General features: G+C 36.4%; 1 protein-coding gene and 1 long non-coding RNA gene across 3 annotated transcripts; both read right to left on the bottom strand.

Annotated features, from left to right (window-relative positions):
- Positions 1-3,843: 3,843 nt before the first annotated feature.
- On the bottom strand, positions 3,844-10,683 carry LOC111883144 (uncharacterized). Of its 2 annotated transcripts, XR_008224711.1 has the most exons (3): positions 9,228-10,600; positions 9,012-9,081; positions 3,844-4,557 (listed from the first exon to the last, which is right to left on the bottom strand). It is a non-coding gene; the product is annotated as an uncharacterized LOC111883144 (long non-coding RNA). The 2 variants fall into 2 exon arrangements; XR_008224710.1 differs by lacking the exon at positions 3,844-4,557 and having other exon boundaries at positions 8,736-9,081; positions 9,228-10,683.
- A 252-nt stretch (positions 10,684-10,935) lies between these two features.
- LOC111883178 (probable polygalacturonase At3g15720) lies at positions 10,936-14,064 on the bottom strand. Its single transcript, XM_023879532.2, has 11 exons — positions 14,049-14,064; positions 13,022-13,110; positions 12,815-12,940; positions 12,568-12,705; positions 12,298-12,447; positions 12,167-12,202; positions 11,837-12,044; positions 11,653-11,734; positions 11,466-11,574; positions 11,245-11,367; positions 10,936-11,154 (listed from the first exon to the last, which is right to left on the bottom strand). The coding sequence occupies exons 1-11, from the start codon at positions 14,062-14,064 to the stop codon at positions 10,936-10,938; spliced, it is 1,296 nt and encodes a 431-aa protein (XP_023735300.1).
- Between the last annotated feature and the right edge of the window lie 1,745 nt (positions 14,065-15,809).

Genomic DNA, 15,809 nt, shown 5'->3' with positions numbered 1-15,809 from the left:
TTCATAAAAATGTTTGACATATATATATATATATATATATATATATATATATATATATATATACCCTAATAAATAAGAATGATTTTGTCAGTTCTCATTCTCCATTCAATTGGTTACATGTTATTTTGTCATAATTTTGAGATATATTTATTTTCTACTTGTCAATTACTTTATTTTTCATTTCCAATATATCATTAATTTAGTTTTTATAAATTAAACCTATTATAATGAGTATTAATTTCAAATTTAAAATTCTAAATTTTAATTTCAATTTCAAATAATATTACAGTTTAAACCTTTATGTTTAACATTTTTTTATAATTTACCCGTTTAGTACACAAATCTGATAACTAAACAAATAATTTTATTTATTTATTTTTTGCATGATTTTTTCTCATAATTTTCAGTTATTTTAAATTTCAAATTCAAATAAAATTTTCATTTAATCGTTTATATTAGTATTTTGTTTTAATTAACCCGTATAATATACGAGTCTCACAACTAGTATATATATATATATATATATATATATATATATATATATATATATATATATATATATATATATTGTTTGACTGTGATTTGAATATGGTGTTCGTCGTTACCACCTAAGAGATAAACAACCACCCAATACTAGTTAAGATGCTTTAAACAAAACAAAAAAACTAACCTTTAGCGGCGACAAAATCCGTCGCAATTGATCACGCTTGTCGTCGCTAAAGGTATTAGCGGCGACCTGTCGTCGCTAAGGGTCGCCGCATTGTTTCGTAGCTAATAGCCGGTTGTCGTCTCTAATACTATGGTCCCTAATACACGATTGTCGTCGCAAATAATGTCGTCTCTGTTAATATCCCGGCTACCGGCCAGAGTTTTTCCGGCAAACCTCCGCGGAGGTATGGGTAGTCGCAATTGATCGTAGTCGTCCCAAAAGGCGTTGTTGCAAATGTTTTTTTTTGTTTATTTTTTTTTTTAATTTTATTTTTAGAAAAAACATATTTTTTATAATATTAATTTATATATATATATATATATATATATATATATATATATATATATATATATATTATAAAATATAGTTTTGATAAATATACATAAATAAATACATACCACATTATATAAAAACATCAAACATACAATATATTATAAAATATCTAATAAATCTCAAACGAACATCTAATATATATCATACATAAACTATCTTCAAAATCCAAAATAACATTCTCTATATCATAAAACAAGAAATACTAGTTGTCTTCGTCTTCCCCATTGTTGTTTTCCTCGTTGAGTCTAACCGTTGTAGGGATGAGTCTTTTACTCGAAGGATTATCTAAGCTTTGTTGCATGTGATTGTATTCATGAGGTAGGTAACTGACATTATGACGAGTTCTTTAGCAGCTAATGGCAAGGTGAGGACGGAAACTTGGGAAAGCCTAGGAAGTGTTTCGGTGGGTTTAGTTGTGCTGTTTAGCGAGCATTGTAGTATCGATTTAGAAGGTGACTTAGAGGATTCAGGATGGTTCTCGAGGAAAGTATGGATAAGTGTGGAGGTAGTATTGGACCCGTACTATCGAAATCACAGGATCCATACTCGAATCGATGAGGGTCTGGGACAATCTAGGAAGCCTATGAGATAAGGATTCTTATATATGTTCTGATCAATTATATGGTTGTTCTTCAGATTGGTGATGAGCACGGGGGAAGGAGGTTCGGGTTCAGATTTAGTCTCAGGTGCAGGTATTGGGCCGGTCGATGAGCGCATGCGGGAGTTCATCTCATCAGAGGTTACCCACGGTATTTTGGAACAGACTTTTGTGATCTTTGGTTAAGTCAAGGAGGGGATTTCGAAGCTCTTGAATGGTCGACTCGGGGCTTTTCAGATCAAGATTATAGCGAGGCAGTTGGGGGCTCATCTGGAGCCCAAAGCTTGTGGAGCCCTAGAACCGTTTAGGAAGGAGGATCCTATTGCTAGTTCTTGTCATTTGGGATCAGAGGTGGGTTATGCACCATGTTTTCAGGGGAAATCAATCCCATGATTTGATTGAAATAGATATTTCGCGAGCCTTACATAAAGAGTTACCCGACATCATTAGGTGTGTCACTAGTAGATTGGTCGCCAGGTTTGAGGGTAGGACCTTGTCTGTTCAGGCGGTTGATGGGATGGTCGGGGTAACCCAGGAGCAAGAGATTGGTTCGGATGGGCAACTGGGGAAGAGGAAGTGGACTCAGGGTCCGACTCAGAAATCTAAGCAGTAAGTCGTTTCCTAGGCTAGTATTAGAGACCCGAGGGGCCGTCATGGTGACATGAAGGATGAAGGGGAACAGGAGGATGTGCACAACAAATCTAAGTGTGGCAGGTGCGAATGGATAGGCCACATCCACCAAGAATGCACCCTGGAGGTAGAATTGTGTCATTACCCATGTCATATCAGGGCGAATTGCCCACGCTTAGTGGTTGGGGCAACTTAGGTTCCATCACAGGTATTTCGGTCGGAAGAGGAGGTCAGGATTTCTTTAGATGCTATCACGGGTATGTTATCTATTGCTTTCCTCTAAATTATTATCAGTATTTATATTACTTTTGTATCTTTGGTAGGGGTAAGTAGTATCTTTGAGTTAGTTTTCTGTTTTTTGCCTGGGTATATCATCAAGGATTGTTATGTGCCATTTTGTATGCCAAGAGTCATTTGTGGGTCCTATCTTCCTGAGTGGGATTTTATTTTTTTGGTGATCATTTCGGTTCTTTGTTTGGATTTGTTCAGGGGTTTTGATTGAGAGATCTTTAGTGGAGTCAGAAGGATTAGTTTTTCAACAAAGTTAGAGTGCGGGCGTGATAGCATCATTCAGGTGGGATTGGCAGTCGTCTACGCCAGGACCTTTGGATCCAATCACTACCGTTGCTAAGGAAGAAACCGTAGCAAGAAGATGAATGTGGCAACCACATGAACTTGTTTGGCCATTGGAAGTTACAGGGGAATTTTACTATCGTAAGGGTTGGTGATGGCTATAATTCAGAAATTATGCGGAGGATGGGGAGTTGGGGTGAAGATTCGACAGTACAACACAAGGATTATGGTCTTTGACAAATCCAATGAGGAAGATTCAAAAGATTGATCAGGTGTGGAAATAGGATAAGTTTCACACCCCAGTCAGGAGGAGATATGACTCAAGTGGCCATCTGGATTGGTGTTGTGTAAGTTGGGAGTTCAAGAAACTTCCAACAGCTGGTCGATGTCTTCTTCGTGATGTATAGTTGGCTTGTGGATGGATCCAGGTTGAGGGTTGTGTTAGAGCCTCAATGCCTCTTCGTGTTTAATGAAGGATTTGGGGTTCGAAGCATCAGCCGAATACCTGCTTGGAATTCAGTCGGATGTGGGTTCGACTCAAGATGATTGGGGTTGAGCTGGTATAGGTGTGGTAAGACCATGGGTGGTAACCATGGCTGGTTAGACGTGTTGTAAGACTGCGGGATGGTCGTTGCATTTACCAATTTGAGGTAGAATATCGTCGGGGTGGTCATGAGTGTAAAGGAGGATCATTTCGTGCCCGGGTGGAAACAATTTAGGGATGGGTGACCCCTCGGGATGTTTTTGTGATGGGAGCGTAAAATGGACAATATTGTGATAAATGCCAAAGGGGGGTGTTACATAATATATAGTATATATGTCTGTATAAGGAATGACACATTCACACATCGAAATGTAAATTATTTATATGATAATATTTTAAGTTTGATTGTGATTGGTATTTAATTAACTAAATTTTTTGTATTGGTAGAGAAAATTTGATTAGGATCTGGTTTGCTTGGATCCCCAGAGAGCTAAGCTGTTGCAGGAAATTGATGCGTATGTACAAAAACATTTTAGATACCGGAAAATTACAGCGAGTAATCATTTTAATAGGGTCGGAGGGTTTGCAGATATCCCTAGAGCATTAACCCCCACCCGACCCCGAGGTACGTCACATGATAATTAGGTATAAGCAATTGAATTTTTTTTCAAATGCCTAAATTTATAAAGCGTTCAACAACAAAAAAAGAAATCCATAAACAACCGAAATACGCAAACAACTCATGGACAAAATCACGGATGATAGGGTCTTGAATAAGAAAACGAATAACGACTGCTCAGATGCATTGGAATTCTGGGACAAATCAACAGCGACCACAATGTGCCTCTTTAGTATCTCGACTATAGCAACAGTCCAATGAACTCCTTGGGCTGGCTACACAACAGTGAAATCAGCAACCTCAGGCCAACATGAATGCGGGCTCATCTGTTGGACATCCTAGTGGTGGCTCCATCTTACTTCCTTGGAATTCGCTCCCTTCATATCAACCTACTGCTCTTCGATAATTTTTTTTGTAGCATGTCTCTTCAAGATCCACAAGCATGATAGTGAATTTTGGACAATGGCGCCACTGATCACGATCAAGGATTATAGGACCTGTCAACCTCTAATATGATGTGATAGTGAGACCCTCTTTACTCAGTGCTTCCATCCCTACCTCACGCCCATGTCTCCTCCATTTCAACTATTTAGCACCAGCATCTCGGTCACCTCGAAAATAAAGTTTTTGATTCGTTAATTTCAATAAATTCAACTTCTTGTAATAAAAATCAATTGCATGAACTGTGTCAAGTTTGTCAACTTGGCAAACACATTAAATTTCCATTTAACACTTCTGATTCAATTGTGGCAAATGCTTTTGATATTATGCACTCTAATCTTTGCACCTCTCCTTTTTCTAATGTTGGTGGTTTACGATATTACATTATTTTCTAGATCATCACATGAACATACACAAACACACATAAACACACACACACACACAGTCTCTAGGCTTATCTAGTAAAGCAAAAATATGATGTCTTTGCAAAATATCTTGAATTCACTAAAATTGTTCGAACTTAATTTGGTAAAACCATCAAAATTATACAATGTGACAATAGGAGGGAATACAATAACAAACAGTTTCATGACCACTTTGCCACACAAGGAACCCAATTCCATTTGTCATGCCCACACACATCGCAAAAAGAAGACCGTAAATCTAAAAGAATGATACGTAGTATCAACAAAATCATTCGTACCCTTTTGCTTCAAGCTCACATGCCCCTTACCTATTGGGATGAAGCTTTATATATGCCCATCCACCTACTAAACCTCATTCCCTCTACATCCATAAAATTGAGATACCCCACTATCGCCTCCATAAAGCTTATCCCACCTACAATCACCTACAAGTATTCGGTTGTCTGTTTTTCCCACATATTTTCACACCTCATAAATTACCTCCTCACACCTCACCTTGCATTTTTTTTTATCACACATGGTCATGTCGTTTTTGACAAAAACTCATTCCCTTTTCAATCTGTTACACCAAATGACCCACCTTCATATTCATTTCTTGATAACATAGAGGACATTTCCCTAATAATTTGCTCCCACCTTCATGCAACAATTTCACCCACTCAACAACATACCACCGTTATCAAGACATACTCATACCTAACCATAACCTCACTCTCTTTGGACCGGACCCATCATCAACTACATAATCTCCTTCTCTCTCGAACCCCTCTTACATACCCACCCGTTCTGCCACAGTCCCTGTCATCCCATCCTCAATTGCACCCACAAACCCCATGACCACGCAGGCGTGCAGTGGCATTTTCAAACTTGTCACTCGTCTCAACCGTCATGTCTCTTCCGATTCTCCTGTCCCCCGATCACATTACATGACTAGTATCAGGCTATGCATGGTGATTATAATGTTGGAATATCGAACGTCACTTGGAAATTTGTACCATGTCCTCATGTGGTCAACATTGTTAGATTTATATGGCTTTTTTCGCTACAAATTTCATGATGATTGATCTTTGTCTCGCTACAAGGATTGCCTTTTAGCTGATGGTCGCAACCAACTGCAGGAAATTGATTCTGATGAGACTTTTAGCTTAGTTGTTAAACCGACCACTATACGTACTATTCTTAGCATCGTTATATCCAGAAAGTGGCTTATCCACCAACTTGATGTGAGGAATGATTTTCTTCACAACTACCTTCAGGAGACTGTTTAGATGCATCAGCCACCAGGTTTTCGTTATTATAACTTCCCAGATCATGTTTTGTCTATAGAGTTCCCTTTTTGGCCTCAAATAAGCCCCACGATCTTGGTATCATCGGTTTGCTCAACATGCTACGACCACTGGATTTCAATAGAATCACACTAGGTGACAACACGACTTATCTTCTCTCATATGTTGACGGCATCATTCTCAGAACTTCCACTACCAATTTCCTACAACACATCATATTTTGACTCAGTTATGAGTTTTCCATGACCGATTTAGGTGTTCTAATTTATCTTTTGGGATTCTCTGTTGTTCGATCAGACACTGGCTTGCAATCCATGTCGTACTCCAGCTAAACTAGTTTGTGAAATAGATGTTTTAGGTCTACCAGTTGTCGACCCGACTCTATATCGCAGCCTTGCAGGAGTTCTTCAGTTCCTGAGCTTCACCCGACTAGATATATCCTTCACAGTACAACATATTTGTCTTTTTATGTATGACACCCGAGATCAACACCTGAATGCTCTCAAAAGGGTCTGCAAAGATGTTCGTGGTACCATTGACCTCGGTCTTCAAATACATGCCTCCAAAACAACTTCTGACGTCACTTATTCTGATGCTGACTGGGGTGGTTATCTGACCTCACGACAATCTACATTTGGATATTGTGGCTTCATGTGAGATAACCTCATTTTATGGTAATCAAAACGACAGGGTTTCATCTCACGATCCAGTGCATAGGCCGAATATCATGGTGTTGTCAATGCAGTTGTTGAAACTTGCTGGCTCCGTGACCCTCTTCATGAACTATATTTTCCTCTTCAAAATTAAAGCCATCATTGTTTAATGTGACAATATCAACGCCGTATACATGTCCTCGAACCCGGTGCAACATCATCGTACCAAACACATAGAGATCGATCTTCATTTTGTACGAGACAGAGTTGCCATGAGCCACATACGAGTTCTCCGTGTTCCCTCAACTGATCAGTATGCTGGCTTCTTCACCAAGGGTTGACCTACTTCGCTCTTCACATAATTTTGACCTAGTTCGAACGTCCGATAGAATCATCTCAATCAAACTGTTGGGGGACGTTAGTGTATCAATATATTGTATTATTAGCTTAACCCACCTAGTGTATATTCCAGGCCATGTATTGTTGTAATTGTATATATATATATATATATATATATATATATATATATATATATATATATATATATATATATATATATATATATACTAGCCGTTTACCCGCGCCAAGCGATGGATGCGATTAATTTTTTTTTTTAAATTTAGTTTATAGAGGCGATTAGTTATTTTGCACAAATAGTTTATAGCATCAAAACAATTATCAATAAGAGTCATTGTAGCAAATACGAAATTATTAAGAAACTATTTTAAAAAATCACTTACGGTTTGTAAGATACTCTAATGAAAAATTATATATAATTCTTACTTGATTTGTGTTACTTAAATTTGTAGAGATTTTAAGCTTTATGATAAATGATTTAAAAAATAAAATATTACATTATACATGGGGTTTGGCTTAAAAATGGTCTAATACATTTAAACTTCTTATTCTTAATTTTTGTAGATAATTACAACTAAACTACTTATAAATAATTACAACTAAACTACTTATAAATAATTACTGTAGTTTAAAGCCACTTTTTATACACAATTATAAAAACAACCGTAGCAATAAACAATAAAATTAACAATAACCAAAGCAATTTAATACCAATTAATTTACATCTACTATATCATACAATTTATTCACAATATTAAAGAGATTAACCCGAATAAAAATATTCAACACCATATTATTATAATTTTGGGATAAAAACATAAAACCAACCATCTAATAAATTCAAGCTTGAACCGAAAAAATATATTTCTTCGATTCGATTTTTTGAGACTTTTATTTTATTTATCTTTTTTGTGGATAGTTATAAAATTGAACAACTAAACGGTTCGGATTTTAACCGAAAAGATTATAAAATCCGTTGATTTTTGTTTTAAAACCAATTTTGAGAAATATATGATAATAAATCCAATATATACCATAGTTCCAAAAAACAAGTTCATATCTACTCCAAAAAGGCCCACTATATGCATGAAACCCCAAAACATCCCAAGTCCAATCTTCTTTTCTTAAATTCCAAATAGTAATTAAATCTTTGATGCATCAATAATAATAATTTTTTTTTTATGGTGCATCGCATGAGAAACAACAAGAAGCCTTTTTGATGATTATGACTTAATCAAACAAAGCAAGTAAATTTATTTTAGATGCAATTTTGGAAAAAAAAAACAAAACTTCCTGCTTAATTTCTGAAAAGGACAAAAATACCCTTTACTGAAATCAACTTCGCTCCAAGTTAATTTATTCCATTTAATCTAATCCCCAACATCTCAAAACAAACATAATCTTTATGTTTCCAGCAAATAAAACCAAACCTGTTACCTTTAAAAAAAATCGAAACAACAAACAAAGACCAAAATACCCTTGCTTGAAATTTTTTGTATTGGAATAGCTGAGCCCCTTTAATAAACCCCTTTTTTCTACTCATTTTTTCCTCTTTTTTTATTCCAATAAAACCAACCTTGAAGCATAAAACCATAAAAAGCCTTGAAACTTTTAAGAACAACAAAAATTGGACCATTATACCCTTTAGACTTATTATTACAGCTGAACATCCCAATAATTACAGCATTATTTTCACTCCTAATAATTACGACATCATGTGAATGATACAACTTTTGATCCAGAATGGTCAGGTTGTAAAAAAAGCTTATTGTTATGATTTATGAGTTTAAGTCTCAACTAAATAATTTGCTTTAGACACAAAATTAGGTGAAGTCACAAAAAATGCACAAACTTCATTAAAAATGGAGGATCAGACCCTGTTTATGGGATCAAACTGTAATACCTCATCATATGAAATTGTGATGAAACTACTATTCTTTGTGCCTTCAATAATGTGTTCCTTGGATTCATGCCTGCAAAAGCTCAAATATTTTCATGAGAACAGAACCTTCACTAATGAGATTTGATCTTTGTTTAATAAAAAATTTAAAAGGTCAATGATTTAATAAAATGAAATAATGCTACAGGAGAATATTAAGAAAAAATGAAAATACTTTACCATAATTTTATCAAAGCAATGAGATAATCGCCCATCACACCCACACATCCAACTTCCCGTAAATATTAAATAATATTAGAGACATGCGGCTATAAAAAAATCTCCAATTTCCTATAAAGATTACTTAGTTTATAAATAGAAAAAAAAATGAGTATGATGATATATTAAACAAAACAAAATATGAAAGCCTTGTGTTGTAACAGAGTGAACTTTTCCACTGTCATAAGCCAAGCATCACATAATCATATGAATCAATCCAATAAATTATACGAGAAGCTTATTAAGAAGCATAATCCAACTTTTACCTATCCGAGCTTATGTAACAAACCATCTCCAACATGCATGATGTGAACTTCCACTTGCAAACTTATACTCCATTACAAAATCCAAATATGTTTCTTGCAATGAATACCAAAGCTCGAGAAATACATAAACTTAGGATGTCAATCTAATTCATTAATGTGATGTCAAACTCCACCTTTCTCTTCATCTCCTCCATGTATGTCTTCCAACTGAATCAAAATGCCCTAAAACTGAAACAATAAGGTAAACCAAAAAATGCAAAATACTTTGAGTGCATAAAACATATTTCTTTCAAAATAAGGATTCATAGGAAGAAAAAGAGTTGTTGTGTGAGAAACCTCAAGATCTCAGAAAACATTCTAGGTGTTACAAGTGATAATGACAAAACTTATATATATTCTTGACTTCATTGAGGTGTTTCTACAAACACCTTCTAGGCACATGGATAGAATTCGATAGCTACAGTAAACAAAGAAAACAAAATATTGATAGAGAGGATAGAAGATGTTTCGGGTTCAAGTTCAGATTAATGATTGAGAATATGAATCTGAAATATAAAAATAACATCATAAATCACGTCGACAAAAAAAACCCTAACAGACCTCTTCACATATGGAAACAAAACAAAGTCATCAATGGAATAAAAAAAAGGCCTCTTCTTGCCCAAACAGGTTCTGGTTTTGGTGATGGAGAAGATGCCATTCAAGATCCCAAAAAATCAATAAGTGGAGAATAGTTCAGCATAATGGCATGGCATAAGCCATTAAGGGAGATAGGGATGAACAGGAATTTCAATTTACCAGTTATCATAGGATAATATTGCAGGGAATTCAAATGAGGAGGTCTTGTAAAAAGCCTAGACAAAAAAATTACACACGGCCCACGGCGTCAAGAAGTTGGTGGTAACAGAGGGTTGTCGGATACTGTAGAGAGCAAAGAGGGAGACAGAAGAGATGTTGTTTGGCGGCAATTGGTAGCGTGCAGAGGAAATTAGGGTTTTCAACATCCTCGGAGTTAATAGCGTATACGATTGTAGATTGTAAGCTTAATATGATTATATTATGTCCAAATAGATAGTTGTACCTCTTAATTTTCAAGAAGTGGCAATATCCATAATAATATAGTAAAGATAAAGATATGTTGTATACCTCGTTTGAAGGACATGAGAATATTTTCCCAGTATTGCTCAATATCGATTATGTAAATATTTAGGCGTAAGTAAATTCATGTTATCATGTATGTTTGTATATATTTTGTAACTCGCTAATGAGCCCATATATATATATATATATATATATATATATATATATATATATATATATATATATATATATATATAGCTTCGTTATCAGTAGAATATGTTGAAATACATGGATTTTAACACCAACATCGACCTGACTACAATCTAATAACAATTAATAGGAGGGGTGGTATCAATAAATTTTCCTTGAGTGTTTTGGCAGTAAGAAATTTCATTAAGTCCTGTTATGCCAACTTCGTTTGTTACAATTTCAGTACAATTGTACTTTCCACTGCAATTGAAAGTAATAGCTTGCTTTGTTGCCGATGACCCATATATATTCGTATACGTAACATCGCTCACTTTTACAGCCGATGCATCTGGCTGATACATAAAAAAAATCAGTAAATGTTAGATACGGAATTGCATTTTAATTTGGTGAGATGAGATTATTTTTATGGATAATAAGCATACCGGTGCGGGGCAATCCGAATTTTCAGAATTTGTGCAGTAATGTTGATCAATTATAATTGGATTTTCAACATTTACCAGATGAATGTCCTGAAATACAATCCCCCTAGCATACCCCGTTCCATACTGAATAAGATATAAGAAATTGATTGACTTCAAGTAACCATTGGATATTATCTTAAAAACTCCAAAGATGTTCATCAAGTTATTATATCTAATTTTACCGGCACCGTTTTGATTCGTAACCCATTTGTTGTTCCTGAGATGTTACAATTTTCTACACGAACTTGTTCAACTGTGTCATGACCACCGTTTTCCCCAAGGCTTCCGATACTACAAAATCACATCCATTTAGTGGAGGAAAATTTGTGTAAAAGTGATTATCGAGATATAAATATCATTTTCTAGTACCTTATCCCATGACCAGGTCCACAGAACACTCTTGTTACATTAATATCATACGTGCCACCATTTATAGCGACACAATCATCACCTGTTTTAGTTTCCACAAAAAGAAGTGAATTATAAACGGTTTTTTATACATTATAGAATAACTCATTAAGAAATAATAATTAGGATGTAATTATTCTCATACCAGTTTGAATGTTAGAATCATGGATATTAACATGGGAAGAATAACTGATGTCTATCCCATCAGTATTGGGGCTGTCTCCAGGAGCAAAAATTTGAATATTTCCAACATCTACACCTTCACAACCATTGATACTAATATGTAGCATTGGGCTGTTGATATGTCTTGTACCACTCAACTGAAGGCCGTTACAAGAATTAAAGTGTAAAGCCTAAACAAATGTATACATGTCAGTTTTCACGAAATTTAAATTCATTCAAGTCCTTAACATTGTAAAAAAAAAAAAAAAAAAAAAAAAAAAAAAAAAAAAAAGAAAGAAAAAAGACGCCTTACAGTTGGGCGATTGCATGCATTGGTTTTAGTTTGTCCCTGCAAATTAAAAGGAACAATGAATTGGATGGTTTTTACTTTTTTTTTTTGTTTTCATTTAATATAAGTGTTTGATTTTAAATTAATTCGACCACCTTTTTCCACCAAATGGATCCCTGGCCATCAATCTGACCAGGTCCTTGGATCTTGAGTCCTTGCACGGATGTGAAGTGTATCCAAAAGTTATTGTTAATGCAACCTTTCCATCCATCGAGAGTCTTCGGTGCAGTGATGTTACCCAATAGCTACCCATCATATCAGAAATTCTTAGATTAATCATAACTATTTTATAAAAAAATGACATTTAATCAACACTTTATGAATTAACATCATAACCTCAAAAGATAGATAACTGTTCGTTTTACCTTAATATTTACAGTTGGGGATTTGCATGGACCACTGAATGCCACCGGGTTTATCAAAAATGTCTTGTCTGATGGAATTATCAATGTCGGTTCTGGCGACATATCTCCACATAAATCGTCCCATGCTCGAAGGAAAGCCTGCATGAATGAACGTACATAGAAAAAGGTTAACTGATTTTTGCGTTCTTGAATTTGCATGAAACATCAATCTCTTTTGATTCAAAATTTGAAGATATTATTAATTTACACTGGAGTCATCTGTATTTCCATCTCCTTTTGCACCATAAGATGTTACATCGTAGGTGGCAACACTTGTGATTTTCGAGCCAAATGATAAACAAGACAAGCTCAACAAGACTGCCATCAAGAAACCCTGCAGATCGAGAAAAGGTGGAGAACTTAAGAATAGTATTGCATTTTTAAGCATCCATGCATGGACAATCAATTATCTTACCATTTCTTTGAAATCAGTTGAAGCAGGTAACTCTAATCTTGTGTTTTGATTACACTTGCCATGCCCCCTCCATTCATTTCCTATAAATACTGTGAGAAAATGATGGATTAGCTAGATCATATGTATGAAAATTTAGATTCTCCCACTTCAAAATAAATGCATGGATCGGGTTGATTATCATTTATATGTACATATATTTATCATCAGGAGTATCTTTGTGTAAGGAAATATAAGTTTTTGCGTCTCCAAATAACTTTTAGATTTTATATGAGATACCATTTCATAAAAATGTTTGACCAATATATATATATTGCTATATATATTGCTTGACTGTGATTTGAATATGGTGTTCGCCGTTACCACCTAAGAAATAAACAACCACCCAATACTAGTTGAGATGCTTTTTTTTCTTTGAAGTAGCTTTTTTTTTTCTTTGAAGTAATATTGCTTCTGTTGCAAAAAGTTGAATTCATATTAAACTAAGTTATAACCCGTAGAAACCACGGGTAGTATAATTAAAAATTTTACACAGACAACAAAAATTAATAGCTGTAAAAAAACATTGAATGTGATTATGGGTTAAAATGTTTTTAATAGTGTTGTAAGCTTGTATCACCCAGAATCAGAAAGAGCAAGAATGGAAAGAAAAGCCCTAAGTCAAAGGAGTCAACTCGTCGAGTTCAAGGAAGAACTCGACGAGTCGGAGCGGGCTCCGTGTGGAAGAGTAAGTGACCGACTCGATGAGTCGGCGAGTGGACTCGGCGAGTCTAGTCTATGCTGGGAAAACCTAATTCCTGGACTTGGTACCCTATTTAAGCATTTTATTCTCTTCCCTAGGGCTCATTTGCGGCCCCTATGGCCAAGAACACAAAACCCTAGCCACCCAACTCCATTGTTGAGCTAGTTTCTTGCCTTGAGAGTGAATTGAAGCTTGGAGAAAGAAGAAGGACCTTGGTGGTGCAAGAAGGAAATATAGATCCATAGTTGGGGTAGCATTTCAGACCATTTAGGGGTAAAAATCTTATACCTTTTCTGTTAATCATCTAGATCCCCTTTCCAGCTTAGATTTTGTCTTTTGGGCCATTTCCAAGGCCAATCCGAACATTGAGCCTTTGAGGACGAGAAAGGACTTGAGATTTGAGCATTTATGAGCCTTAGGGGCTCTGAGGGAGTAGCTTTACCCAGACATGGCTTCATTTCACGACCTTGAACTTCATATTAGCTTGGATTTGGTGTTCTAGCCTCATAACACCTTGTATGCACGTAAAGTTAGCAACTTTACGTGCAATGCTAGCATTAGGAGTCCAGATCTATGAGTTGGAAGGGTTGGAATAGACTGAAATCGACAGAATATAGATGTCACAAGGAGGACTAGGCGAGTCGGATCGCAAACCCAAACCCTTTTGTTTATAAGTCGGAGCAATGAGTGGGGTTAGTGAGGATTCAGTCAGTCATGACCCATAATGGTCATGAAGATTATAGCACTCGACGAGTTCAATGAGGAACTCGACTAGTCCAAGACAATCTTCTTAGTTATGAAGATGAACTCGACGAGTTGTTCATACAACGCGGCGAGTCAAAGCCTAGACCTTCATGCGATGATGATGAACTCGACGAGCTCAAGGATGAACTCGGCGAGTCGGTTGAAGATGGTCCCGAAGTGTTAGTTGAAGGAGAACCTGTCGGGTTATTGTCAGACTCGACGAGTGGAGTCGGGGTTGTTTTGGAGATAGAGGGGCATGGACTCGGCGAGTTGGTAGAACAACTCGTCGAGTCGGGTCAACTGGAAAGTTGACTTTGACTAGGACCTTGACCAGAGTTGACTTAGTTGACCTCTGGAGGATTGTTTATGCTAAGTATTATTATTGGTATTGGTAGCTCAGGGAGCTAGAGGAGCAACGTTTTAGAGAGTTGTCGAATAGCAGCCTAAGGGTTATCGACAGAGTTCAGCATTGTAGGTGAGTTTTCCTTCTAGTAGGAATGGGTTTACGGACACAATGCCGACTCGTTTAGTTAGCAGTAGTTCCGGACTTCAATCTGATGCAATAGTTCAGTATGCTTGGTGTCTTTGTGATACAGGCATGGTATGTGTTATGTGTTCCAGACTATGGTCCGATACAGTATGCAGTATATATGTTTATGTTATATGCTATGATTATGTTATGTTATGTTCAGTCAATTCTGGACTTAGGTCCGTTGCAGTTTCAGACTTCGGTCCGATGCAGTTTCAGACTTCGGTCCGATGCAGTGGGAAAGGCCCTAATCAATTTCGGACTTCGGTACGATGCAGTGGGCAAGGCCCTAATCAGTTTCAGACTTCCGTCTGATGTAGTTACGAACTTCGGTCTGATGTAGTGGGCAAGGCCCTAATCAGTTCCGGACTTCGGTCCGATGCAGTTCCAGACTTCAGTCCGATGCAGTTGGCAAGGCCTTAGTCAGTTCCGGACTTCGGTCCGATGCAGTGGGCAAGGCCCTAGTCAGTTTCGGACTTCGGTCTGATGCAGTGGGCAAGGCCCTAGTCAGTTCCAGACTTCGGTCTGATGCAGTGAGCAAGGCCCAGTATGTGCTTTATATATTATTGTATGGTATGTGGTAATTTAGGGGAGCTCACTAAGCTTCATGCTTACAGTTTCAGTTTTGGTTTCAGGTACTTCAGCTAGCAAAGGGAAGGGCTCGGGATGATGGCATGGCACACACCAAAGTTTAGTCAGCCTGGGATGTTTTACTCTGATAAATAAATATGTTTTGAAAAGATACTCGGATTTAATATAATGGTCTTTGAATGACT

The sequence above is a fragment of the Lactuca sativa genome, chromosome 6 (assembly GCF_002870075.4).
Source record: "Lactuca sativa cultivar Salinas chromosome 6, Lsat_Salinas_v11, whole genome shotgun sequence".
Lineage (NCBI taxonomy): Eukaryota > Viridiplantae > Streptophyta > Magnoliopsida > Asterales > Asteraceae > Lactuca > Lactuca sativa.
Note: the sequence above shows the minus strand (reverse complement) of the source record. Positions and strands in the feature narration are given on the sequence as shown.

Bases quoted from the DNA above. Each gene is read 5' to 3' on its own strand.
- LOC111883178 (XM_023879532.2), bottom strand. The intron at 12,045-12,166 runs GTAAGGCGTCTT...ACATTTGTTTAG, and splicing joins ATGCATGCAATCGCCCAACT to GCTTTACACTTTAATTCTTG. The intron at 11,735-11,836 runs GTATGAGAATAA...AAACTAAAACAG, and splicing joins TGATTCTAACATTCAAACTG to GTGATGATTGTGTCGCTATA.